Source organism: Ranitomeya imitator, chromosome 4 (assembly GCF_032444005.1).
Source record: "Ranitomeya imitator isolate aRanImi1 chromosome 4, aRanImi1.pri, whole genome shotgun sequence".
NCBI lineage: Eukaryota > Metazoa > Chordata > Amphibia > Anura > Dendrobatidae > Ranitomeya > Ranitomeya imitator.
The window spans coordinates 533,965,311-533,990,468 of NC_091285.1; the positions used below are offsets into that span (position 1 = coordinate 533,965,311).

The following is a 25,158-nucleotide window of genomic DNA, read 5'->3' on the forward strand; positions in this document are numbered from 1 at the left end:
GTAGGAGGAGCAGAGTAACTTACTTATATCCTACTTCTCCAGGACATGTGCATACATTAGGGGGAAACAAAAACATCCAAATCCTTGCCTGCCACAATGGCAACGAGCTTATGTTGTTAACCACTTAGTATACTTTTAAAACCTGCAGGTATTGAATATTCCTGACTAGAGCTAGTTTATACCACAATAATATCTTTTAAATAGATTTCTGTACTTTTATTTCTCAAATTTAATGTTCATATTGTGATTTTACTAAAAACTTTCGAGCCAGCCAGGAGTCGAACCTAGAATCTTCTGATCCGTAGTCAGACGCGTTATCCATTGCGCCACTGGCCCTCTAGTGGAAGATATCAAACTTCTTGCTTTTGCCTTTTCAGCCGTCCCCACCTATACAATCTTAAAGGGAACCTGTTACCCCCCTCAGGCGTTTGTAACTAAAAGAGCCATCTTGTGCAGCACAAATGCTGCATTCTGACAAGGTGGCTCTTTTAGTTATGATGCCTGCACACGCTGAAATAAACGTTTATAAAAAGTGCCCCCTCATACCGTGAAAGGTCTTTCCCCCCTAATCAGACGCAACACAGCCGTCACTCCGGACCTGTGCGCACCGGGCGCCGCCTCATCTTGCTGCATTATCGTCCCTGGCGCCTGCATTGTATGTACAAAGGGCAACGCAACTGCGCACGCCCGGAAAAAAACTTAATGCACAGGCGCCGGGGACAGGGTTCAGAGAGGAAAAATCCATGTAGACATGCTGAGTGGAACAGCTTTTGTGCAGATAGCCAAGAGGAGTGTTGGGTAACTCCCTAGTCTTGTAGACACAAGAGAACAATTAGGCCGGCTTCACACTCAGCGTATAAAAATACGGTCCGTATATTACGGCCGTAATACGCTGAAATGTCCCGAAAATAGTGGTCCGTAGCTCCTCCATAGGCAGGGTGTGTCAGCGTTTTTTGCGCATGGCATCCTCCATATGTAATCCGTATGGCATCCGTACTGCGTGGTTTTCTCGCAGGCTTGCAAAACCAACATACCGCTATAGAAGGGATCCATGTGTCCCAAAAAGTAAAAAAAATATATATATACTGTCTATATATATATATGTCATTAGACACATATATGTATATATATTAATATTTATTCCAGCGCTATACAGCTTGAAAGCCGGTAATTCAATTACCGGCTTTTTCTTTCTCCTTCCTAAAACCCGACATGATTTGAGACATGGTTTACATACAGTAAACCATGTCTTCTCTCCATTTTTTTTGCAGATTCCACACTACTAATGTCAGTAGAGTGTATCTGCAAAATTTGGCCGTTCTAGCTCTTAAAATAAAGGGTTAAATGGCGGAACAAATTGGCGTGGGCTCCCGCGCAATTTTCTCCGCCAGAGTAATAAAGCCAGTGACTGAGGGCAGATATTAATAGCCTGGAGAGGGTCCATGGTTATTGGCCCCCCCCCTGGCTAAAAATATCTGCCCCCAGCCACCCCAGAAAAGGCACATCTGGAAGATGCGCCTATTCTGGCACTTGGCCACTCTATTCCCATTCCCGTGTAGCGGTGGGATATGGGGTAATGAAGGGTTAATGCCACCTTGCTATTGTAAGGTGACATTAAGCCTAATTAATAATGGAGAGGCGTCAATTATGACACCTATCCATTATTAATCCAATTGTAGTAAAGAGTTAAATAAAACACAAACACATTATTTAAAATTATTTTAATGAAATAAAAACAATGGTTGTTGGAGTATTTTATTCTACGCCCAATCCAATCACTGAAGACCCTCGTTCTGTGAAAGAAAAAACATAATAAACCAACAATATACTTACCCTCCGCAGATCTGTAACGTCCAACGATGTAAATCCTTCTGAAGGGGTTAAAACATTTTGCAGCAAGGAGCTTTGCTAATGCAGGCTGCTCCTCGCTGCAAAACCCCGGGGAATGAGTCTAAATATAGATCAATGAGCTATATTTAGCTTCATTTGCGGTGAGACGCCCTCTGCTGGCTGTTTATAGATCGTGGGAACTTGCCTAGAAAGCCTGGGAGCTTTCTAGGAAATTTCCCACGATCTATGAACAGCCAGCAGAGGGCGCCTCACCGCAAATGAAGCTAAATATAGCTCATTGATCTATATTTAGACTCATTCCCCGGGGTTTTGCAGCGAGGAGCAGCCTGCATTAGCAAAGCTCCTTGCTGCAAAATGTTTTAACCCCTTCAGAAGGATTTACATCGTTGGACGTTACAGATCTGCGGAGGGTAAGTATATTGTTGGTTTATTATGTTTTTTCTTTCACAGAACGAGGGTCTTCAGTGATTGGATTGGGCGTAGAATAAAATACTCCAACAACCATTGTTTTTATTTCATTAAAATAATTTTAAATAATGTGTTTGTGTTTTATTTAACCCTTTACTACAATTGGATTAATAATGGATAGGTGTCATAATTGACGCCTCTCCATTATTAATTAGGCTTAATGTCACCTTACAATAGCAAGGTGGCATTAACCCTTCATTACCCCATATCCCACGGCTACACGGGAATGGGAAGAGAGTTGCCAAGTGCCAGAATAGGCGCATCTTCCAGATGTGCCTTTTCTGGGGTGGCTGGGGGCAGATATTTTTAGCCAGGGGGGGGCCAATAACCGTGGACCCTCTCCAGGCTATTAATATCTGCCCTCAGTCACTGGCTTTACTACTCTGGCGGAGAAAATTGCGCGGGAGCCCATGCCAATTTTTTCCGCCATTTAACCCTTTATTTTAAGAGCTAGAACGGCCAAATTTTGCAGATACACTCTACTGACATTAGTAGTGTGGAATCTGCAAAAAAATGGAGAGAAGACATGGTTTACTGTATGTAAACCATGTCTCAAATCATGTCGGGTTTTAGGAAGGAGAAAGAAAAAGCCGGTAATTGAATTACCGGCTTTCAAGCTGTATAGCGCTGGAATAAATATTAATATATATACATATATGTGTCTCACTGACATATATATATATATATATACCTATTCTATGTGTACACATTTATTCTACCTATTGGACTGTAAGCTGTCAGTGTGATTTTACTGTACACCGCACTGAATTACCGGCTTTTCTCTCTAACAGCGCTGCGTATTTCTCGCAAGTCACACTGCTTGTCCGTGTGAAATCCATATTTTTCACGCTTCCATAGACTTTCATTGGCGTATTTCTTGCGCAGTACGGTGACAAACGCAGCATGCTGCGATTTTGTACGGCCGTAGAAAGCCGTATAATACTGATCAGTAAAATACGGCAGATAGGAGCAGGGGCATAGAGAATAATTGTGCTGTATTTTTTGCGAGTTTTACGGACGTAGTTTCTGCGCTCTTACGTCCGTAAAACTCGCAAGTGTGAAGCCGGCCTTATAGAAACAGGAACACATGGGCTACCTGCACAGTGAACAAGTCTGTAGGAAAATGTTCACACACCACCAAGAAACTTGAAGACACAAAAGAGCATAGTAGAACCAAAAACACTCAGTTTCTAAAAATCACAGTAGGCGCGCTGTCTGGGTGTTATGCTTAACACCAATCTCTCCACATCCCATATACAATCTCTTGCCCGCTCATGCCGCTTACACCTAAAGAACATCTCTAGAATCCGCCCTTTTCTCACCATGGAAACAACAAAAACCCTCACTGTTGCCTTAATCTACTTTCTCCTGGACTACTGTAATGCTCTATTAATTGGCCTCCCCGTTACTCAACTTTCCCTCTCCAGTCCATCCTTAATCCTTAGCAGCCAGGGTCATCTATCTGGCCAATCGTTACTCGGACGCGTCCGCTCTTCGCCAGTCATTACACTGGCTGCCCATTCATTATAGAATCCAATTCAAAGTACTTGTTCTCACCCACAAAGCTCTCCACAGTACGTCACCCCCATACTTCTCCTCCCTCATTTCTGTTTATCGGCTTAACTTTCCACTGCGCTTTGCAAACAACTTTCGACTAACCTCTGCACTTATCTGTACCTCCCGACTACAAGACATTTCCTGCGCTGCGCCAATCCTCTGGAATGTTCTACTCCAAGATATTAGGACCATCCACAATTTGCATAGTTTTAGGCGCTTGCTCAAAACACATTTGTTCCGAGCAGCCTATCACGTTCCCTAATCAAAGTAGTTTCATATGTAAGGGTACCGTCACACTCAGCAACTTTCCAACGATCACGACCAGCGATACGACCTGACCGTGATCGTTGGAAAGTCCTTGTGTGGTCACTGGAGAGCTGTCACACAGACAGCTCTCCAGCGACCAACCATGTCGAAGTCCCCGGGTAACCAGAGTAAACATCGGGTTACTAAGCGCAGGGCCTTAGTAACCCGATGTTTACCCTGGTTACCATTGTAAATGTAAAAAAAAAAACACTACATACTTAAGTATGTAGTGTTTTTTTTTTTACATTTACAATGGTAACCAGGGTAAACATCGGGTTGCTAAGCGTGGCCCTGCGCTTAGTAACCCGATATTTACCCTGGTTACCAGTGAACACATCGCTGGGTCGGCATCACACACGCCGATCCAGCGATGTCAGCGGGTGACCTGACGACAAAATAAAGTTCTGGCCTTCTAGCTCCGACCAGCGATGTCACAGCAGGATCCAGATCGCTGCTGCATGTCAAACACAACGATATCGCTATCCAGGACACTGCAACGTCACGGATCGCTATCGTTATCGTTGTAATGTTGTTCAGTGTGAAGGTACCTTAAGTGTGCGTGTGTAGCCCATTCACTACTTCCATCTATCACCCACCCTCTGAAGATGGCTGGACCATCATTGTAAATATATCATTGTATATACACACCTGTGCTTTGTATTTCCTCACCTCATTGCAAATTGTAAGCTCTCACGAGCAGGGTCGTCTTATTTTGCTTTAATTATTGTATTGTTAACGTTATTACTTATGACTTTTGTATTTGAAACTGTTAAACTGTAAAGCGCTGCGGAATATGTGGCGCTATATAAAGATTATTATTAGTATTATTATTATTAAGTAGACAGCTGTGAGCTGACATTAATAGCCTGTGAAGCTCGATGTTACCCCCTTCCCAGTCTATAAACATCAGCCCAGAGCTGTCTGCTTTCCCTCAACTGGTTAACAAAAATATGGGGGACCCCACAACATTTTTCTTTTATTTATTGGCTAAATAAATGTACAGTAAGCTACACACACACTTGACTGATTATATATATCTCAATTATCTATGCAGGGCTACCACCAGGAATTTTAGAGCACCATACTGGCCACATTTTCAGGCCCCCTTGAGATTCTGCTCCACCCCTGAAACCTTCCATAGTCCCACCATCCACTGTTGGGAAAACTCAGCTTCTGTACCACTTCTTCACCAATCACACATTTACAGTTCCCATCGAACACCATATCACATAATAATAATAATCTTTATTTATATAGCGCCAACATATTCCGCAGCGCTTTACAGTTTAACAGTCTCAAACACAACAGACATAAGTAACAACGTTAACAATACAATAATTAAAGCGAAATAAGACGACCCTGCTCGTGAGAGCTTATAATCTACAATGAGGTGGGGGAGATACGAAGTACAGGTGTGTATTTACAATGATGTATTTACAATGATGGTCCAGCCATCTTCAGGGGGTGGGGGATAGATGGAGATAGTGAATGGGCTACACACACACAAATATAACATGACTTTGATTACTGAATGTGATAGGCCGCTCTGAACAAATGTGTTTTGAGCGAGCGCCTAAAACTATGCAAACTGTGGATGGTCCTAATATCTTGGGGTAGAGCATTCCAGAGGAGTGGCGCAGTACGGGAGAAGTCTTGGAGTCGGGAGTGGGAGGTACGGATTAGTGCAGAGGTTAGTCGAAAGTCATTTGCAGAGCGCAGCGGTCGGCTAGGCTGATAGACCAAAATGAGGGAGTAGATGTATGGGGGTGCCGCACTGTGGAGAGCTTTGTGGGTGAGAACAAGTACTTTGAATTGTATCCTGTAATGAATGGGCAGCCAGTGTAATGGCTGGCGAGGAGCGGATGCATCTGAGTAATGACTAGCCAGATGGACGACCCTGGCTGCTGCATTAAGGATAGACTGGAGAGGGGAAAGTCGAGTGAGGGGGAGGCCAATTAGTAGAGCATTACAGTAGTCCAGGTGGGAATGGATCAGGGCGACAGTGAGGGTTTTTATTGTTTCCATGGTGAGAAAAGGGCGGATTCTAGAGATGTTCTTTAGGTGTAAGCGGCATGAGCGGGCAAGAGATTGTATATGGGAGGTGAAGGAGAGATCGGAGTCAAACATAACACCCAGACAGCGCGCCTTCTGCCGGCGTGTTATTATGGTGCCACCCACGGAGAGGGAAATGTCAGATTTAGGGAGGTTAGTAGATGGCGGGAGCAGAAGAAGTTCAGTTTTGGAGAGGTTGAGTTTCAGATAGAGAGCAGACATGATGTTGGAGACTGCAGACAGACAGTCAGTGGCGTTCTGTAGTACAGCGGGGGGTAAGGTCAGGGGAGGATGTGTATAGTTGTGTGTCATCAGCATAAAGATGGTACTGAAAGCCAAATCTGCTGATGGTCTGTCCAATTGGGGCCATGTAGAGAGAGTAGAGGGGGGCCAAGAACTGAGCCCTGAGGTACCCCAACAGTGAGAGGAAGAGGAGATGAAGTGGAGCCAGAGAACAGAACACTGAAGGAGCGGTCAGAAAGATAGGAGGAGAACCAGGAGAGAGCAGTGTTCTTAATGTCAAGTGACTGGAGCCTAGAGAGTAGGAGAGGGTGGTCAACAGTGTCAAAAGCTGCAGAAAGGTCGAGAAGAATGAACAGAGAGTGGTCACCGTTACGTTTTGCTGTCAGAAGGTCATTGGTCACTTTGATGAGTGCAGTTTCTGTCGAATGTAGGGGGCGAAAACCGGAATGTGAAGGGTCTAGGAGGGAGTGAGTGGAGAGGTAACGGGTAAGGCGGGAGTATATCAGTTGCTCCAAGAGTTTAGAGATGAAGGGGAGATTGGAGACTGGCCTGTAGTTGTTTGTGCAGGATGGGTCGAGGGTGGGTTTCTTTAATAATGGAGTAATGATAGAGTGTTTGAAGGAGGAGGGGAAAATGCCAGAGGAGAGGGAGAGATTAAAGTTTGTAGTTAGGTGAGTTGTGACGACTGGAGAGAGAGACTGGAGGAGATGTGAGGGAATGGGGTCGGTGGTGCATGTAGTCGGACGAGAAGAGGAGAGGAGCCTGGAGACTTCTTCTTCTGTGATGGGATCGAATGTGGAGAGTGAGCCAGGGGAAATGCAGGGAGGGATGGGAGTCACTGAACTTGGTGACTGGGAGCGGATTTCCTGACGGATATTGTCTATTTTCTCTATAAAGTGGGAGGCAAGGTCATCAGCACAAATGTCTGTGATAGGGGCTTGTGCTTTTGGCCTTAGGAGGGAGTGAAAGGTGTCAAAAAGTTTCTTGGGGTTATTGGATAGTGAGGAGATCAGGGTGGTGAAGTAGGTCTGTTTGGCAAGGTGAAGGGCAGAATTATATATCCTTAACATAAATTTGAAGTGTATGAAGTCTTCTGGTGTGCGTGTTTTCCTCCATAAGCATTCAGCACACCTAGAGCATCGCTGGAGAAATCAGGTTTGCGATGTAAGCCAGGGCTGTTTCACTCTGTGTTTGGAGGTTCTGAGGGTGAGGGGAGCTACTTGGTCAAGGGTGCTTCTAAGAGTGTCATTGAAGTGATGTACAGCCAGATCAGGACATGAAAAAGAAGAGATTGGGGACAATGATGAGTGTAGGGAGTCTGAAAGTGTATGAGGGTTAATGCATGTAGATTTCTGACTGAACGGTAGGTAGGAGGGTGCTGGGGTGAGCGAGGATTTGTGAGTGTGAAAGAGAGAATGTTGTGGTCAGAGAGGGGAAGCAGTGAGTTATCAAGGTAGGAGATTGAGCAGAACCGGGCGAAAACCAAGTCCAGGGTGTTACCATCTTTGTGTGTTTCAGAGGTTGAGAGCTGTGAGAGGCCTAGAGAAGTGGTTAGTGATAGAAGCTGGGATGCAGATGTGGAAGTGGGGCTGTTAATGGGGATGTTGAAGTCTCCCAGGATAAGGGTTGGTAGTGCTGAGGACATGAAGTGCGGCAGCCAGGCAGAGAAATGGTCCAGGAAGTGGGTGGGTGAGCCTGGGGGCCGGTATATGACCGCTACTCTGAGTGAGAGGGGACGGAAGAGCCTGATGGTGTGGACTTCAAAAGAAGGGAATGAGAGCGATGGAACGGGGGGGGGGGATGACCTGGAAAGTGCATTGTGGGGACAGGAGTATGCCGACTCCACCACCAGGTCTGTTTGTGGGTCTCGGGGAATGGGAGAATTGTAAGCCACCATGGGAAATGGCAGCAGGAGAGACAGTGTCAGAATCCTGAATCCAGGTTTCCGTGAGGGCCAACAGATTCAGAGAGTTTTTCAGAAAGTAATTGTGAAGGAACGGAAGCTTTTTGCAAACAGACCGTGGATTCCAAAGGGCACAATTAAAAGAAGGAGATGAAGGAGTGCAAATAATATTAGCAAGATTATTAACATTTCGATGTGAGGTAGTGTAGGGGTTGAGGTTGGGGGATGGGGGACCGGGGTTGGGGGAGATGTCCACTGAAATCAGTAGGAGCAGGAAGATAAAGAATAAGTAGTTTTTGGAATTGTATGAAGTTCTTTTGTGCAGTGTGTTTGGGCAAGATGGACTGAGGTTTTTCAAGAAGGTGAGAAGTGCATGGGAGCTGTACATCGGAGAGGGAAGGAGTGAGGAGCTGATGTATATGAGTCGTGATGGAGGGGGGATTGGGTGGTGAAAGTGGATTGCAAGGGAACATAGGAGGATAGGCACATGGATAGAAGGGAGAGCAGAGTGTGGGTTACCTGACTCCTGCCCTGACAAACTGCCATGGAATAACTGCTGTATTACGACGCTTATCTTCTGTGACGCTTTGCTTCTGAGATGCTTGCGTGCACCCCCACCTGTGTGTACCCCTTAGGATGGTTTTAAATTTATAGTCCAGACTGCTAGGTCAGAAGAGATGGATTGTGGGACCAGGGTGGGGATAATTTGGCAGCTGGGAGCAGCACACCAGGGGCTTTTTTATATAGCCATCAGCTTTTGTTTAGGTCAAAAGATTTTTTTAAGCCACCAGCATGACAAGGTAGACTCTTCGGCCAGGCCCTACTCTACTTCAACCTATTAAACATTTCTTAAAATATCCTATGCTCTTTTAGGTATATTTATATATATTTTACTTTAAGGGAATGTGTCACATTCATTTTTTTTAAATGACCAATAATACCACATACAAGGGATAAATACCGTCACATCATGGCTGGACCAAATGTTAACACACATATAGTGATCAAATAATACCACATACAAGGGATAAATACCGTCACATCATGGCCTGACCACATGTTACTTACCACCACATAGTGACCGAATTATACCACTTGCAAGGAACAAATACCGCCACACCATGACCAGACCACATATTACCACCACATAGTGACCAATAATACGGATACAGGGGACAAATACCACCACACTGTGAGGTTCTTCTACATCCACTATTAGGATGCGATACCATAGTTACAATCAGGGTTATCTGGTTAGGGGCCCACTCAGAAGTTTCGCCCCCTCGAACCAAACTCCTACCTACACCTCTGAGAGAGGGACCTGTATTGCACAGACAAAGTAATTTTGCACCAATTAAAGTCTCTTAGTATTCTCACCCACTATGAAAAACTTTGCATAGCCCCATAAAATATGATTCCAACAAAAATGCATCCAAACACAATATGATAAGTTATAGTGAATAGAGATGAGAGAATTTGCTTGGGTTCCCTCTTATTCAGCAAGCTATAGCGTTTGCCTAATAAGCTGCAGAGGAAACCCGGCTTCCTGGATCGCTCCGGCAGATCAGCTGATCGGCGCCGCAGCTGCATGTGTCGCGGCTGTGTCTCAGTCACGACACATGCATGGAGAGCCTGTTTGTTGTGACTGTAACACAGCTGCGACACATGCAGCTGCGGCAGCGAACAGCTGATCAGCCGGCGCGATCCAGGAAGCCAGGTTTCCTCTGCAGCTTATTGGGCAAGCGCTATAGCTTGCCGAATAGGAGGGAACCTGAGCAAATTCGCTCATCTGTAGTGAGCTGGCCGGCTGTGACTGTTCTGTTATCATTGACATAGAATCTGTGACAGACACTGCCCCCGTGTGGCCAGAAGTTATACCTATGCCAAATGTGATTACAGAGGGACAAACTGTATTGGCAAAACTTCCCCCTGTGATGTCATGTGAACAGGAAGGGGAGGGAAGAAGAGAGCCCGGGAAACTGGTGTGTGCAGAGAGAGGTCGGTGTGTGCTGGCGTCCTCCTGTAGATGCGATATAGAAGATTGCCTGGATGACCGCTATCTCTTGGAAGCTGACATCCAGATTGTTCCCAGCTCCCACACTGCGGAGCACTCAACGGTGACATCTTCACAGATCCTGGAGCCCATGAACTGTAAGCGGGTCCTCTGTTGAGAGGCCGAACATTCCACCCTTACCTGTTGAACCCCAAGGACTACAGTCTGGACCTGAGAGACGGCATTTTGTTTAATCCTTGTTGTTTTCTCTTCGGCCGGAGCGTCCCCCTGCAGTGACAGACAGGCCTGCGACGTGGGAAGATAACCTCCTGGAGCAAAGGAACTGGTAACGTGTGGATAGGGAAAGTGAGGGACAGTTTGTTATTACACGTTATCTCTGTGAATAGGCATATTTTGTACTGTCTATTATTGTGTTCCGCTGTGTTAAGGAAAATGTATAACAGTAAAGATACGTTTGTTAAAATGGAATCTGAGTGTGGAAGTTTTGCTGGGCCAGATCATAGATATACATGGGCGACCTTGCCCTCGGTCACTTCATCTGGCGTAGTCGGCAGGATCTGTGCCCAGCAAGATTCCCACCCAGGCCCAGTGTACAGTCAGAAACCGCCGCCGGTGTCCATTGTAAACCAGGTCAGGAAGTTTGGCGGGCGAAACTACCCCGTACCAGAATGGGCGGGACAAGTGCGGATACTGGGAGAAATGTATAATATTGACCCTAAGACCTTGGCAGAAATGGCGGTACTGATGCTAGAGGGGGAGGCATGGATGACAGTCAGACTGGAGACGGTCAGGGGGCAGCGTACGTTGGAGGATTTGGTGCAGGTGCTGGAAAAGACCTATGGACCTACTACGTACCAGGGAACACTGCGATACCTGTTCTTTAGACGGACACAGCTTGAATGGGAAGACATTCCCCAATATGCAAATGCCCTTCAGGTACTCCTCGAACAAGTCTGTGCAAAAGGGGAACAACTGGCTACTATAGCTCCTCGTGACCTGGTACTGAGAGACCAATTCGTTATAGGGCTGAGAGACCAGTATCTTAACCGTACGCTACAGGACTTGATTCGGATGACGCCGACTCTCACCTTCGCTGAAGTCAAGCAGGAGGCCATAGAACGTTCTAGGGGACCCGTCATGGATGTGGGGACTCAAAGCACTGTGTGCAGATCCATATTAGACGTTAAACAGCCCAACAGTGACACCGAGGAGCTGAAACAGATGGTAGCAGATTTACAGCAACAGGTGTCACAGTTAACACTAGAACGACAGAGAGACCAGCGGATGCGACCTAGCCATCCCGCAGGACCGTGTTGGTCATGTGGTGATCCTCGTCATAGGGCGAATCGTTGTCCTCAACGAACAAACCATCAGTTACCACGACGAACAGAATATCAGCTACATCCACGAGCAGAGCAGCCACGCCAGGTCTCACCACAATGGCCGCCGTTAAACTAGACACCCCTGCAGCTGAGGTTCGAGCAGCAGGGGGGGACAGAGAATGGGGTGTAGAAAAACAGAGCCAGCAACGGAGTACTCTTGCCTCGAGTAGTCCTACACTTGAAGTTATTCTGGAGGGAGTTGCAGTACAAGGATTGATGGACACTGGGTCGCAAGTGACCACGATCTCTGAACAGTTTTATGAAAAGTACCTCAAACCAAGGACTGCTTGTGATCCAGATACCACCATTAAGATAATTGCGGCTAATAACCTACCCATTCCAGTAACCGGAGTCGCCTGGATGGATACGAAGGCCTGCGGACAAGACCTAGGGAAACGAGGAATCGTCATTGTCAAGGAAGGCTTCGGCTCCGAGACCCCAGTAATAATCGGAATGAATATCTTGAAAGACCTGGATCTTATGCTGTTGACAAGAAAAGGGCCCAAGTACTGGCAGAAAGTTACGAAACATAAACTGACTCGTCTGGCGTTCCAGCGCTTAATCCGGACCGTTGGACTCCAACAGATGGCAAAGGAACAACTACCCCTAGCAGCCATTAAAGTGCCCCGCTGTACCCGGATCACTTTGCCCGCTGAAAAAGAGACAGTCATTTCCCTGCCTCTTAACACCAACCGACAGCTTGAAGGAGTTGAAGTGTTAATCGAGCCGAGGGCTCCAAGTGGGGGTAAGCTAAACCCACTAGTCGCCCGCACCCTAGCCGTCGTGAGGAATGGAAGAGTCCCTGTCCGGCTGAACAACACCGCAGACGTAGGTGTAGCCCTTGAAGCTGGCACGCAACTTGCCAGAGTATATGCTCTACCCACAGAAGTGAACCCCATGGGGCCCTTACAATTCACCCCGTCTACAGAAGATGGCTGGACGGTAACTGTCTCAGCCATAAATGCTCAAGCAGATGATGAAGACATTGGGTGAAAACTACTGGAAAAAGTGCAACTGGACGCGTCCCAGTACACCAAACAGGAAGTGTCTCAAGTGGAGAGACTACTGCGAGAACACAAAGACTCCTTTGCAAAGCATGACACCGACTTCGGGTACACCACCAGTATCCAACACGAGATTCCCACGGGCGATACTGCCCCTATTCGCAAGAGGTACCGACAAATACCACCTCAACAATACCAGGAGGTGAAAAGCCTCTTAGAATCTATGCTACACGCCGGAGTGGTGCGGGAGAGCCAGAGCCCATGGGCTGCACCCGTGGTGATAGTCAAAAAGAAAGATGGATCCCTGAGATTTTGCGTAGACTACCGTCGGCTGAACGCTTGCACGATCCGGGACTCCTATCCACTCCCCCGGATCGAAGAGTCACTGACCGCCCTGAAAAAGGCCAAATATTTTTCGTCTCTAGACTTGGTCAGTGGATATTGGCAGGTCCCCATGAGTGAGAAGGACAGAGAAAAGACCGCCTTCATCCTTCCCATGGGCCTGTACGAGTTTGACCGGATGCCATTCGGCTTGAGTAACGCACCAGGGACCTTTCAGAGACTGATGGAACGCTGTCTGGGAGATTTCAACTTCGAATTCACGCTGATATACCTTGATGACATCGTGGTATACTCCGCCACCTTTGAGGATCATCTTCACAAGCTTGGCAAGGTGTTCCAGCGCTTGAAGAGACACGGCTTGAAGTTGAAGCCCAGCAAGTGCCGTCTATTCCAGCAGGAGATCGATTACCTGGGACACCGGATCTCGGCCGAAGGTGTCCAACCCTCTCCAGAGAAGATAGCAGCTGTCCGAGAGTGGCCACAACCAACTACCATCAAAGAAGTCCAGGCTTTCCTGGGGCTAGCGGGCTATTACCGCCGATTTGTCAAGGACTTCGCCCGGCTTGCGGAACCACTGCATGAAACTCTCCGAGGGACCGCGAACAGTCCCAGAGAACGACGCATCAGCTGGGGGCCCGACCAAGAAAAATCCTTCCAGGCGCTTCAAGCTGCTCTGACATCACCCCCTATTCTGGCATTTGCAGATTACACCCTGCCGTTCCAGTTATACACCGAAGCCAGCCTTCAAGGTCTCGGGGCGGTCCTCTCCCAAGTCCAAGATAACAAGGAACGCGTAATAGCCTATGCCAGTAGATCCCTCCGTGACACCGAAAAGAACCCCGTCAACTACAGCTCTTTCCGCCTGGAACTCCTGGCCCTGACCTGGGCTATGACAGAGAAATTTGCTGGCTACCTGACAGGGGCGGAGGTGCTGGTCGTGACAGACAACAATCCTCTTGCCCACCTAGAAAATGCCAAACTAGGGGCAATGGAACAGCGCTGGATGGCAAGGCTCTCTAGATTCCAATACAAAATTAAATACAGAGCGGGGACGGAGAATCAGAATGCTGACAGCCTTTCCAGAGTGACATCATCCCCGCCAGTGGGGGACCGGGATGAAGAGTTGGAGGAAGATGAATTGCCCGACTTTGCCCGGCTAGCTAAACAAATAGAAGATAGCCGCCAGTATGCTGTAGGCGGGATCGAAGCCGTAGTGGGGTCCCCCCTGTCCCAACAAGAATGGGCCAAGCTTCAAGATCGAGACCCTGAACACGTCTTACTGAAACAGTACGTGAAGACACAAGAGAAACCACCCTCCGAAGTAAGAGCCCGACTATCAACCAGGACCTCTGCTCTACTTGCCCAATGAGATCGGCTGATCGTGAAGGATGGAGTCTTGTATCGCAGGGCCCTTCTATCCCATATGCTGGAAGAATGTTTGCAGATTGTAGTCCCGGAGCAGCTGGCCCATGAGATGGTGGCTGAAGCCCACAGAAGGAACGGCCACTTCGGCATAGACAAGACCCTCCGGTGGACCCAGCAATTCATTTTTTGCCCAGGACTCCGTAAGCTGGTTGAAAACGTCTGCCTAAGATGTCGTACATGTGAACTCCACAAGTCTACTGAGCAGCGTGCACCTGTCCAGACTATTAGCACATCCAGGCCCCTCGAATTGTTGATGGTGGACTATCTGTTGATTGGAACGGCGAATAGTGGCTACCAGTACTGTCTGGTGATGGTGGACCACTTCACGAAATTCGCCGTCGCTGTTGCTACCAAAGATCAGACTGCCGAATCAGCTGCACAGGCCATCTGTCAACACTTCGTTCGGGTCTACGGGTATCCGGAGCGGCTGCACTCCGATCAGGGGGCGTGTTTCGAAGGGCGAGTCATTGAAGAACTTCAGCAGATGTATGGAATCAAGAAGTCCAGGACCACCCCGTATCATCCACAAGGGAATGGCGTGTGTGAACGTTTCAACCGGACCCTGTTACAACTGATCCGAACTTTAGCAGAAGACAAAAAGCCCGACTGGCCTCGATTCCTCCCAGAACTGCTGTGGGCCTATAACAATCAAGTCCATTCTGTCACCGGATACACGCCTTACACCCTCCTTTTTGGCCGCCCAGGCAAAGGCATCCATGAGCTACACCTGTCTAACTCTGATGAAGACACCTGTGGTACCTATCCTTCCTGGCTACAAGCACACCGTCAAAGGATGGAAACTGTCTACCGGCTGGTGGAACAGCAGATCCAGGACCAGGTCCACGCTGATCCACTTCCAGTACAAGAAGACCTACTGAGTGTGGGTCAACTGGTCCTAGTTCGTATAAAGAAACCGCAAGGAAAACTCCGTCCCAAGTGGGAGACCGAAGTCTATCGAATAATTGGACACCCGTACCCTGGTGGCCCGGTCTACCAAGTACAAGGCGAAGACAGCGGCAGCCTTCGCACCCTGCACCGCAACATGTTGCGCCCCTGTCGTTCTCAGCCTGACTCCCCTCCTGTAATACCTAGAGAGATGGATATCACTAATACTGTGGGAGACACCGATACCGGGGATGTAGAGGTGGAAGACATCCCTACCCCTGCTCGCCTGACTGACACGTCTGAACCCCTTACCTCCTCGACTGACTTACCGACTGGGGTGACTGATCGGGGGGAGAGGCTAGCACCCGTTAGGCGGACAACGAGGACTACCGCCGGAGTGCCCCCCGGACAGTCCTACAGAGACCAATATGTGTGGCCCTTTTCGCAGCCGGGTCCTACAACCTCCACAGCCATCGCCGCCCTGGAGACAGTCGTTGACAGGGACTGCCAACCTTTAAGCGGGGGGGGGCGTGTAGTGAGCTGGCCGGCTGTGACTGTTCTGTTATCATTGACATAGAATCTGTGACAGACACTGCCCCCGTGTGGCCAGAAGTTATACCTATGCCAAATGTGATTACAGAGGGACAAACTGTATTGGCAAAACCTCCCCCTGTGATGTCATGTGAACAGGAAGGGGAGGGAAGAAGAGAGCCCGGGAAACTGGTGTGTGCAGAGAGAGGTCGGTGTGTGCTGGCGTCCTCCTGTAGATGCGATATAGAAGATTGCCTGGATCACCGCTATCTCTTGGAAGCTGACATCCAGATTGTTCCCAGCTCCCACACTGCGGAGCACTCAACGGTGACATCTTCACAGATCCTGGAGCCCATGAACTGTAAGCGGGTCCTCTGTTGAGAGGCCGAACATTCCACCCTTACCTGTTGAACCCCAAGGACTACAGTCTGGACCTGAGAGACGGCATTTTGTTTAATCCTTGTTGTTTTCTCTTCGGCCGGAGCGTCCCCCTGCAGTGACAGACAGGCCTGCGACGTGGGAAGATAACCTCCTGGAGCAAAGGAACTGGTAACGTGTGGATAGGGAAAGTGAGGGACAGTTTGTTATTACACGTTATCTCTGTGAATAGGCATATTTTGTACTGTCTATTATTGTGTTCCGCTGTGTTAAGGAAAATGTATAACAGTAAAGATACGTTTGTTAAAATGGAATCTGAGTGTGGAAGTTTTGCTGGGCCAGATCATGGATATACATGGGCGACCTTGCCCTCGGTCACTTCACATCTCTAATAGTGAATTCCTCCACAGTAACATCCACACACATAATATTATGCCCACATAGTGCCCCCAACACAGTGCTGTCCCCCCAGTCCCCTCACACACATGAGGCCCCCAGTGACGCCAACACGGTATGATGGCCTTCAAATCCCACTAAACAGTATAATGGCTTCCAAGTCCCAAAAACTGTATGATGGCCCCAACAGGCCACCTAAACAGTATAATGGCCTCCACAGTCCAAAACACATTATGACGGCCGCCACAGCACTCCATACAGTATAACAGCCTCCCCCACACACACAGTATGATGTCCCTCACAGGCAGGGGTGGATTAAGGGTAGCCAGGGCCCCGGGCTGTTCAGACTCTGTGGACCATGCGACGGGGTCATCATATACCTGAACCAGATTATTCCAGAAAAATAGTTGCTGAGTGAAACTCCACTTCTCACCTATCACACATTAACAGTTCCCATCACCAGATCACACATATAACTGGCAGCTTTTGTTTTGGCCAAAAGATTTTTCAAGCCGCCACCATAACACGGTAAACACTTTTGGCCGGGCTCTACTCTATTGTAACCTATTAAATATTTGTTAAAATATGCAATACAATTTAAGTATATTTTTATTTATTTTTCAATTTTTAAAATGACCAATAATATCACATACAAGGAACAAATACAACACCATGACCAGACCACATATTACCACCAGTGACCGAAAAATATCACATACAAAGAACAAATACCACCGCACCATGACCAGACCACATATTACCATGACAAAGTGACCAAATAGCACATACAAGGGACAAATACCGCAACACCATGACCAGACCACATATTACCACCACATAGTGATTGAATACTACAATACTGATCAGTAATAAAAAACCCCACAATACTATCACCATAAGTGTCATTATACACAGGAGATCTGTACTTAGTATGCAGTGACTGTGTAGAGGTTATACAGTGATCACCGGTTACATTATACACAGGACCTCTGTATATAGTATACAGTGTATAGTGTCAGTGTATAGGTAACACACTGACTCACCAGTAACGTCTCTAGGTGAAGTCCTTCATCTTTCATCCAGCACAGACCGCCATCACATCTTCCAGCCAGGGCTTGTCTCTGCAGGAAATAACACAGTTATCTCGAGCTCCGCTTGCAGAACACATTACTTAATTTTTCCCAACTTCTACATTACACCACATGAAGAAAAAAATGCGACATAGTGTCACTCTGCACAGTAACAGGACCACCCCCTCACATTTAAAACAGTATACTCAAAAAATAAAATAAATACATCACTGCAGTAATAATATCTCTTAATTAGCCCCTATGGTAATAATAATATCCCCATCCTGGCCCCGTGTATCTCATTCCTGGCTCCAGCCATATGTTCTCCCATCCTGCCCTCATGACTATCCATCCTGCCCCATATGATTTCCCCATCCTGCCCCATCGGTCTCCATCGTATCCATCCTGCCCCATGATCCTGCACGATCTGTCTCCAATCCTGCCCCATGTCTTTCATTCTGCCCCGTGTCTCCAATCATGCCCCGTATCTACATTCTGCCCATGTCTCCAATCCTGCCCCATCTGTCTCCAGTCCTGCCCCCAGTATGTCCAGCATCTCTGCCCCCAGTGTCCAGCATCTCTGCCCCCAATGTGTCCAGCATCTCTGCCCCCAATGTGTCCAGCATCTCTGCCCCCAATGTGTCCAGCATCTCTGCCCCCAATGTGTCCAGCATCTCTGCCCCCAATGTGTCCAGCATCTCTGCCCCCAGTGTCCAGCATTCTGGCCCGGGTCCCCCGGATTGCCGCTCTCAATAAAAAAATCTAAAAAATCTGAGTTCTTCTCACCTGGCTGCGCTCCTTCGGCGAAGCTCCCTCCTCGCAGCTGAAGCACGCACTCGCCGGCGGCTGACAATGAGATCAGACGCCGGCAACGTGCGTGCTCCGGCTGCCGTCAGCTGCCAGCCTCCGATTAGCTGGCGGCTGTAAACTATTGACGTGCGGGCGCGCATGTCAATAGTGTTAGGCAACTTTCACACTAGCGTTTTCTGCAATCCGTCACAATGCGTCGTTTTGCAGAAAAAACGCATCCTGCAAAAGTGCTTGCAGGATGCGTTTTTTCCCCATAGACTTGTATTGACGACGCATTTGCGACGGATTGCCACACGTCGCATCCATCAAGCGACGGATGCGTCGTGCTTCTGCGGACCGTCGGGAGCAAAAAACGCTACATGTAACGTTTTTTGCTCCTGACGGACCGCTTTTTCCGACCGCGCATGCGCGGCCGGAACTCCGCCCCCCCTCCGCGCACCTTACAATGGGGCAGCGGATGCGCCGGAGAAATGCATCCGCTGCCTCCATTGTGCAATGCGCTAAACGCTAGCGTCGGAATCTCTCCCCGACACATTGCGACGGGGAGATTCCGACGCTAGTGTGAAAGAAGCCTAAAACTGCCGCAGCGCCGGTAGGGCCCCTCTGCCCACCGGGCCAATACACCTGTCAGGGCAGTAATGCCCTGATTGCGGCGGTCAGTCTGAGCGGTAGCCCAGGGCCCCCCCACACCACTGGGCCTTGGGCTACCGCCCAGATTGACCTCGTTATAATCTGCCTCTGCTCACAGCCCCACACACAATTTGATCCTTTCCCACAGTCCCACAACACAGTATGATGGTCTTCAAGTCCCATGAAACAGAATACAGGCTTCCAAGTCCCAAAGCATTGTATGATGGCCCCACAGTCCACCAGAACAGTATGATGGCTCATTGGTGGACACAGACCGGAAAGGGTCGCTGTGCAAAAACAATATATGGGCCCTTTGCAATCCAAGAGCTCATCAAAATGTGCAATTTCACCTACTTTGGAGGTATAAATTGGCCCCCTTACCTCTTGGGCCCCTGTGCGGCTGCGCAGGTTGCACCAAATACAGTTGATGGCCACCAAAGCGCTCCACACTTTATGATGGCGTCCTATCCTACTACACAGTATAACGGCCCCACAGCGCTACACCACTGGCCTTTTTTTTTTTGCACCAAATTCTTCAAAATGGCACACGTTGTTAATGTATATTGTGCAAGGTAAAAATGTGCTTCATTTTTTGTCTTTCACCTTTCTATGTGAGTATAAAGTAACACGTTAAAAAAAAAAAATAGCATGAGCTGGAAGTGTATGTCATGGAATCCTTCGGCTGTGTAGCTATGATGGGCATTGTGAAACACTGGATGAAAGGAGAAGAATATATTAAGGGAAAAAAAAAATTGCGAGCCAGCCAGGAGTCGAACCTAGAATCTTCTGATCCGTAGTCAGACGCGTTATCCATTGCGCCACTGGCCCTCTCCACAGCTTCTGTTCCACTGTGAGGTCTCATAGTAGAAGAGACTATGCCAGAAAGTCATTCATAACTATGGGGAACCAAGGAATCATGAATTACAATGACAATACTAAAACTAATACTAATAACTACAACACGATGACAGCTACATATGTGACACGCACATCCAATTAATTACAGTAATAGAAAAAAATGTTGCGAGCCAGCCAGGAGTCGAACCTAGAATCTTCTGATCCGTAGTCAGACGCGTTATCCATTGCGCCACTGGCCCGTGCCGTCAGCCTGTAGCCCCCCCCAGCGTTGTAATTCCAGAGCATGTCATAGGTTCCCCCTGGTTGGCACGTGGTGCTGATGACGGAAGTGACGTCAGGCGCGGCAGATTCAGAGCCCGCTCTCTGGTGTCTGGGGTCGGGTCCTCGCTAGGACTGAGCGCCGCTTGTGCCCGGACTGGGGTGAGCGCAGTGTGCACGGGTGTGACGTCATGAAGCGGCCAGCACGGTGTAGGGCGGGGGTGATGGCGTCATAGAAAGTGCAGAGTTATAAGCTGTGGATGCGCTCAGTCAGCGCTGCCGGGACTGACACGTGAGCACGGTACCCGGAGGCTCCATGTCTGATGGCAGCCTGTGCTGTGCGGCTGTGTGCTGTCCCCCATAATAGAGCGTGCTCAGGCTACGGACGGTGTTCAGTGTTACCGGGCATAGGGGGCGTCACTCCTCACCCAGTACTGCTGAGCACAGGTTCTAGGTGGTGTGCCCAGGAGCAGTGCAGGGGTATACTCACAGGGGGCAGGTTACTAGGTGCTGTATACAGGAGTATACACACAGGGGGCAGGTTACTAGGTGCTGTATACTGGAGTATACACACAGGGGGCAGGTTACTAGGTGCTGTGTACACAGGGGGCAGGTTATTAGGTGGTGTGTACACAGGGGGCAGGTTACTAGGTGGTGTGTACACAGGGGGCAGATTACTAGGTGCTGTATACACAGGGGGCAGGTTACTAGGTGCTGTATACAGGAGTATACACACAGGGGGCAGGTTACTAGGTGCTGTGTACACAGGGGGCAGGTTATTAGGTGGTGTGTACACAGGGGGCAGATTACTAGGTGCTGTATACAGGAGTATACACACAGGGGGCAGGTTACTAGGTGCTGTGTACACAGGGGGCAGGTTACTAGGTGCTGTGTACACAGGGGGCAGGTTATTAGGTGGTGTGTACACAGGGGGCAGGTTACTAGGTGCTGTATACAGGAGTATACACACAGGGGGCAGGTTACTAGGTGCTGTGTACACAGGGGGCAGGTTATTAGGTGGTGTGTACACAGGGGGCAGATTACTAGGTGCTGTGTACACAGGGGGCAGGTTATTAGGTGGTGTGTACACAGGGGGCAGATTACTAGGTGCTGTATACACAGGGGGCAGGTTACTAGGTGCTGTGTACACAGGGGGCAGGTTACTAGGTGCTGTGTACACAGGGGGCAGGTTATTAGGTGCTGTGTACACAGGGGGCAGGTTATTAGGTGCTGTATACACAGGGGGCAGGTTACTAGGTGCTGTATACACAGGGGGCAGGTTACTAGGTGCTGTGTACAGGGGTATACTCACGGGGCAGATTACTAGGTGCTGTATACACAGGGGGCAGGTTACTAGGTGGTGTGTACACAGGGGGCAGGTTACTAGGTGCTGTGTACTGGGGTATACTCACAGGGGGCAGATTACTAGGTGCTGTATACACAGGGGGCAGATCACTAGGTGCTGTATACACAGGGGGCAGATTACTAGGTGCTGTATACACAGGGGGCAGGTTACTAGGTGCTGTGTACAGGGGTATACTCACAGGGGGCAGATTACTAGGTGCTGTATACACAGGGGGCAGGTTACTAGGTGCTGTATACTCACAGGGGGCAGATTACTAGGTGCTGTATACACAGGGGGCAGGTTACTAGGTGCTGTGTACAGGGGTATACTCACAGGGGGCAGATTACTAGGTGCTGTATACACAGGGGGCAGGTTACTAGGTGCTGTATACTCACAGGGGGCAGATTACTAGGTGCTGTATACACAGGGGGCAGGTTACTAGGTGCTGTGTACAGGGGTATACTCACAGGGGGCAGATTACTAGGTGCTGTATACACAGGGGGCAGGTTACTAGGTGCTGTATACTCACAGGGGGCAGATTACTAGGTGCTGTATACACAGGGGGCAGGTTACTAGGTGCTGTATACACAGGGGGCAGGTTACTAGGTGCTGTATACACAGGGGCAGGTTATTAGGTGCTGTATACACAGGGGGCAGGTTACTAGGTGCTGTATACACAGGGGGCAGGTTACTAGGTGGTGTGTACACGGGGCAGGTTACTAGGTGCTGTATACACGGGGCAGGTTACTAGGTGCTGTATACACAGGGGCAGGTTACTAGGTGCTGTATACACAGGGGGCAGATTACTAGGTGCTGTATACACAGGGGCAGGTTACTAGGTGGTGTGTACACAGGGGGCAGGTTACTAGGTGCTGTGTACACAGGGGGCAGGTTACTAGGTGCTGTGTACACAGGGGGCAGGTTATTAGGTGCTGTATACACAGGGGGCAGGTTATTAGGTGCTGTATACACAGGGGGCAGGTTACTAGGTGCTGTGTACACAGGGGGCAGGTTACTAGGTGCTGTATACACAGGGGGCAGGTTACTAGGTGCTGTGTACACAGGGGGCAGGTTATTAGGTGCTGTATACACAGGGGGCAGGTTACTAGGTGCTGTGTACACAGGGGGCAGGTTACTAGGTGCTGTATACACAGGGGGCAGGTTACTAGGTGCTGTGTACACAGGGGGCAGGTTATTAGGTGCTGTATACACAGGGGGCAGGTTATTAGGTGCTGTATACACAGGGGGCAGGTTATTAGGTGCTGTATACACAGGGGGCAGGTTACTAGGTGCTGTATACACAGGGGGCAGGTTACTAGGTGGTGTGTACACAGGGGGCAGGTTACTAGGTGCTGTATACACAGGTGGCAGGTTACTAGGTGGTGTGTACAGGGGTATACTCATGGGGGCAGGTTACTAGGTGCTGTATACACAGGGGCAGGTTACTAGGTGCTGTATACACAGGGGCAGGTTACTAGGTGCTGTATACACAGGGGGCAGATTACTAGGTGCTGTATACACAGGGGCAGGTTACTAGGTGCTGTATACACGGGCAGGTTACTAGGTGGTGTGTACACAGGGGGCAGGTTACTAGGTGCTGTATACACAGGGGGCAGGTTACTAGGTGCTGTATACACAGGGGGCAGGTTACTAGGTGCTGTATACACAGGGGGCAGATTACTAGGTGCTGTATACACAGGGGGCAGGTTACTAGGTGCTGTATACACAGGGGGCAGGTTACTAGGTGGTGTGTACAGGGGTATACTCATGGGGGCAGGTTACTAGGTGCTGTGTACAGGGGTATACTCACAGGGGGCAGGTTAGTAGTGGTGTGTACAGGGGTATACTCACAGGGGGCAGGTTACTAGGTGCTGTATACAGGGGTATACTCACAGGGGGCAGGTTACTAGGTGCTGTGTACAGGGGTATACACACTCGGGGCAGGTTACTAGGTGCTGTATACAGGGGTACACACAGGGGGCAGGTTACTAGGTGCTGTATACAGGGGTACACACGGGGCAGGTTACTAGGTGCTGTATACAGGGGTACTCACGGGGCAGGTTACTAGGTGTTGTACACGGGTATACTCAGGGGGCAGGTTACTAGGTGCTGTGTACAGGGGTATACTCACGGGGCAGGTTACTAGGTGCTGTATACAGGGGTATACTCACAGGGGGCAGGTTACTAGGTGCTGTATACAGGGGTATATTCACAGGGGCAGGTTACTAGGTGCTGTGTACAGGGGTATACACACTCGGGGCAGGTTACTAGGTGCTGTATACAGGGGTACACACAGGGGGCAGGTTACTAGGTGCTGTATACAGGGGTACACACGGGGCAGGTTACTAGGTGCTGTATACATGGGTACACACAGGGGGCAGGTTACTAGGTGCTGTATACAGGGGTACACACAGGGGGCAGGTTACTAGGTGCTGTATACAGGGGTACACACAGAGGGCAGGTTACTAGGTGCTGTATACAGGGGTACACACAGGGGGCAGGTTACTAGGTGCTGTATACAGGGGTATTCTCACAGGGGGCAGGTTACTAGATGGTGTGCACAGGAGCAACCTGTTAAAGTGAAAGTTTTGCATGTTCTTTGTTTTTGATCTGTGATGTCATAGTCAGTGTTCTGCTGTAATGTGCTGCGTCCGACTGACCATATACTGCAGCTAAATATTGGAGCACCCTGTAGAGTTGATCCTCATTTCTGTGCCATGTGTAATATGGAATCTAGTTTCTATTCCTTTTAATTACTATATATGACCGAGTATGCTACCGTATATAAAATAAACAAAATGGCACATACTCGCCCCTCGATCCCCGGCCGCCCCTCTGTCCCGCTGGCTGTGTGTCCTGCTGTTCTCATCATTCTGAAGGAATATTGACACCATTCTTGTACACTGAATACTGCCATTGGAGAAGGGAGCAAAAAATACCTGCAAGTGAAGAAAGGCGGCCTCAGGAGTATTCCCATCTCCTAGATCTGATCCCAATATGTAGTAGGTTTATTAGGACTAGTTAACTGTCACTATATCAGTGGTCGTAACATTAAATCCTATAGTTACCACTAAGTTAATATAATCAATAACACTCATCTTTATAGCAAAATTATATTCTACTTTGTCATATATAAAAACCACAATTATAAAACAAAAAAAAGCATAAAACCCGAAAAATGGTCAGTGTGGTAAGATGGAAAGACAGCATTTATTTTTTTGAGCAGTGTACGTTAGTCTTCTGTGCTTTAACACCCCACCATGAAAAAAAGCACAGAAACTGGGCTAAATATGTGGGCTACTTCTAGTCAGTACAGCTATATTTTTTTTTCAGGTTATTGTCTATACCAATATGGACAAGAAAATATTGTCTTTATCTGCTGAGAAGAAACCTGATGGTCTTCATCGTTATCTCCAGACTCTGAAAGATGCTGAGGTGAACAACTATTCC

The 25,158-nt window shown here is 48.6% G+C and overlaps 1 protein-coding gene and 3 non-coding genes across 4 annotated transcripts in view; 1 reads left to right on the forward strand and 3 right to left on the reverse strand.

Moving 5' to 3' along the window:
• Window positions 1–263: 263 nt before the first annotated feature.
• Window positions 264–336, reverse strand: TRNAR-ACG (transfer RNA arginine (anticodon ACG)). The gene has a single exon. It is a non-coding gene; the product is annotated as a tRNA-Arg (tRNA).
• A 19,666-nt stretch (window positions 337–20,002) lies between these two features.
• On the reverse strand, window positions 20,003–20,075 carry TRNAR-ACG (transfer RNA arginine (anticodon ACG)). Its single transcript has one exon. It is a non-coding gene; the product is annotated as a tRNA-Arg (tRNA).
• Window positions 20,076–20,271: 196 nt separating this feature from the next.
• Window positions 20,272–20,344, reverse strand: TRNAR-ACG (transfer RNA arginine (anticodon ACG)). Its single transcript has one exon. It is a non-coding gene; the product is annotated as a tRNA-Arg (tRNA).
• Window positions 20,345–20,458: 114 nt separating this feature from the next.
• Window positions 20,459–25,158, forward strand: part of FANCI (FA complementation group I) — a 163,147-nt gene continuing 158,447 nt past the window's right edge. The window contains exons 1-2 of the mRNA XM_069766216.1: window positions 20,459–20,525; window positions 25,042–25,143. Of these exons, the coding sequence (XP_069622317.1) occupies window positions 25,060–25,143 (84 nt within the window). The 5' untranslated portion in view covers window positions 20,459–20,525; window positions 25,042–25,059. The remainder of the gene's footprint in view (window positions 20,526–25,041; window positions 25,144–25,158) is intronic.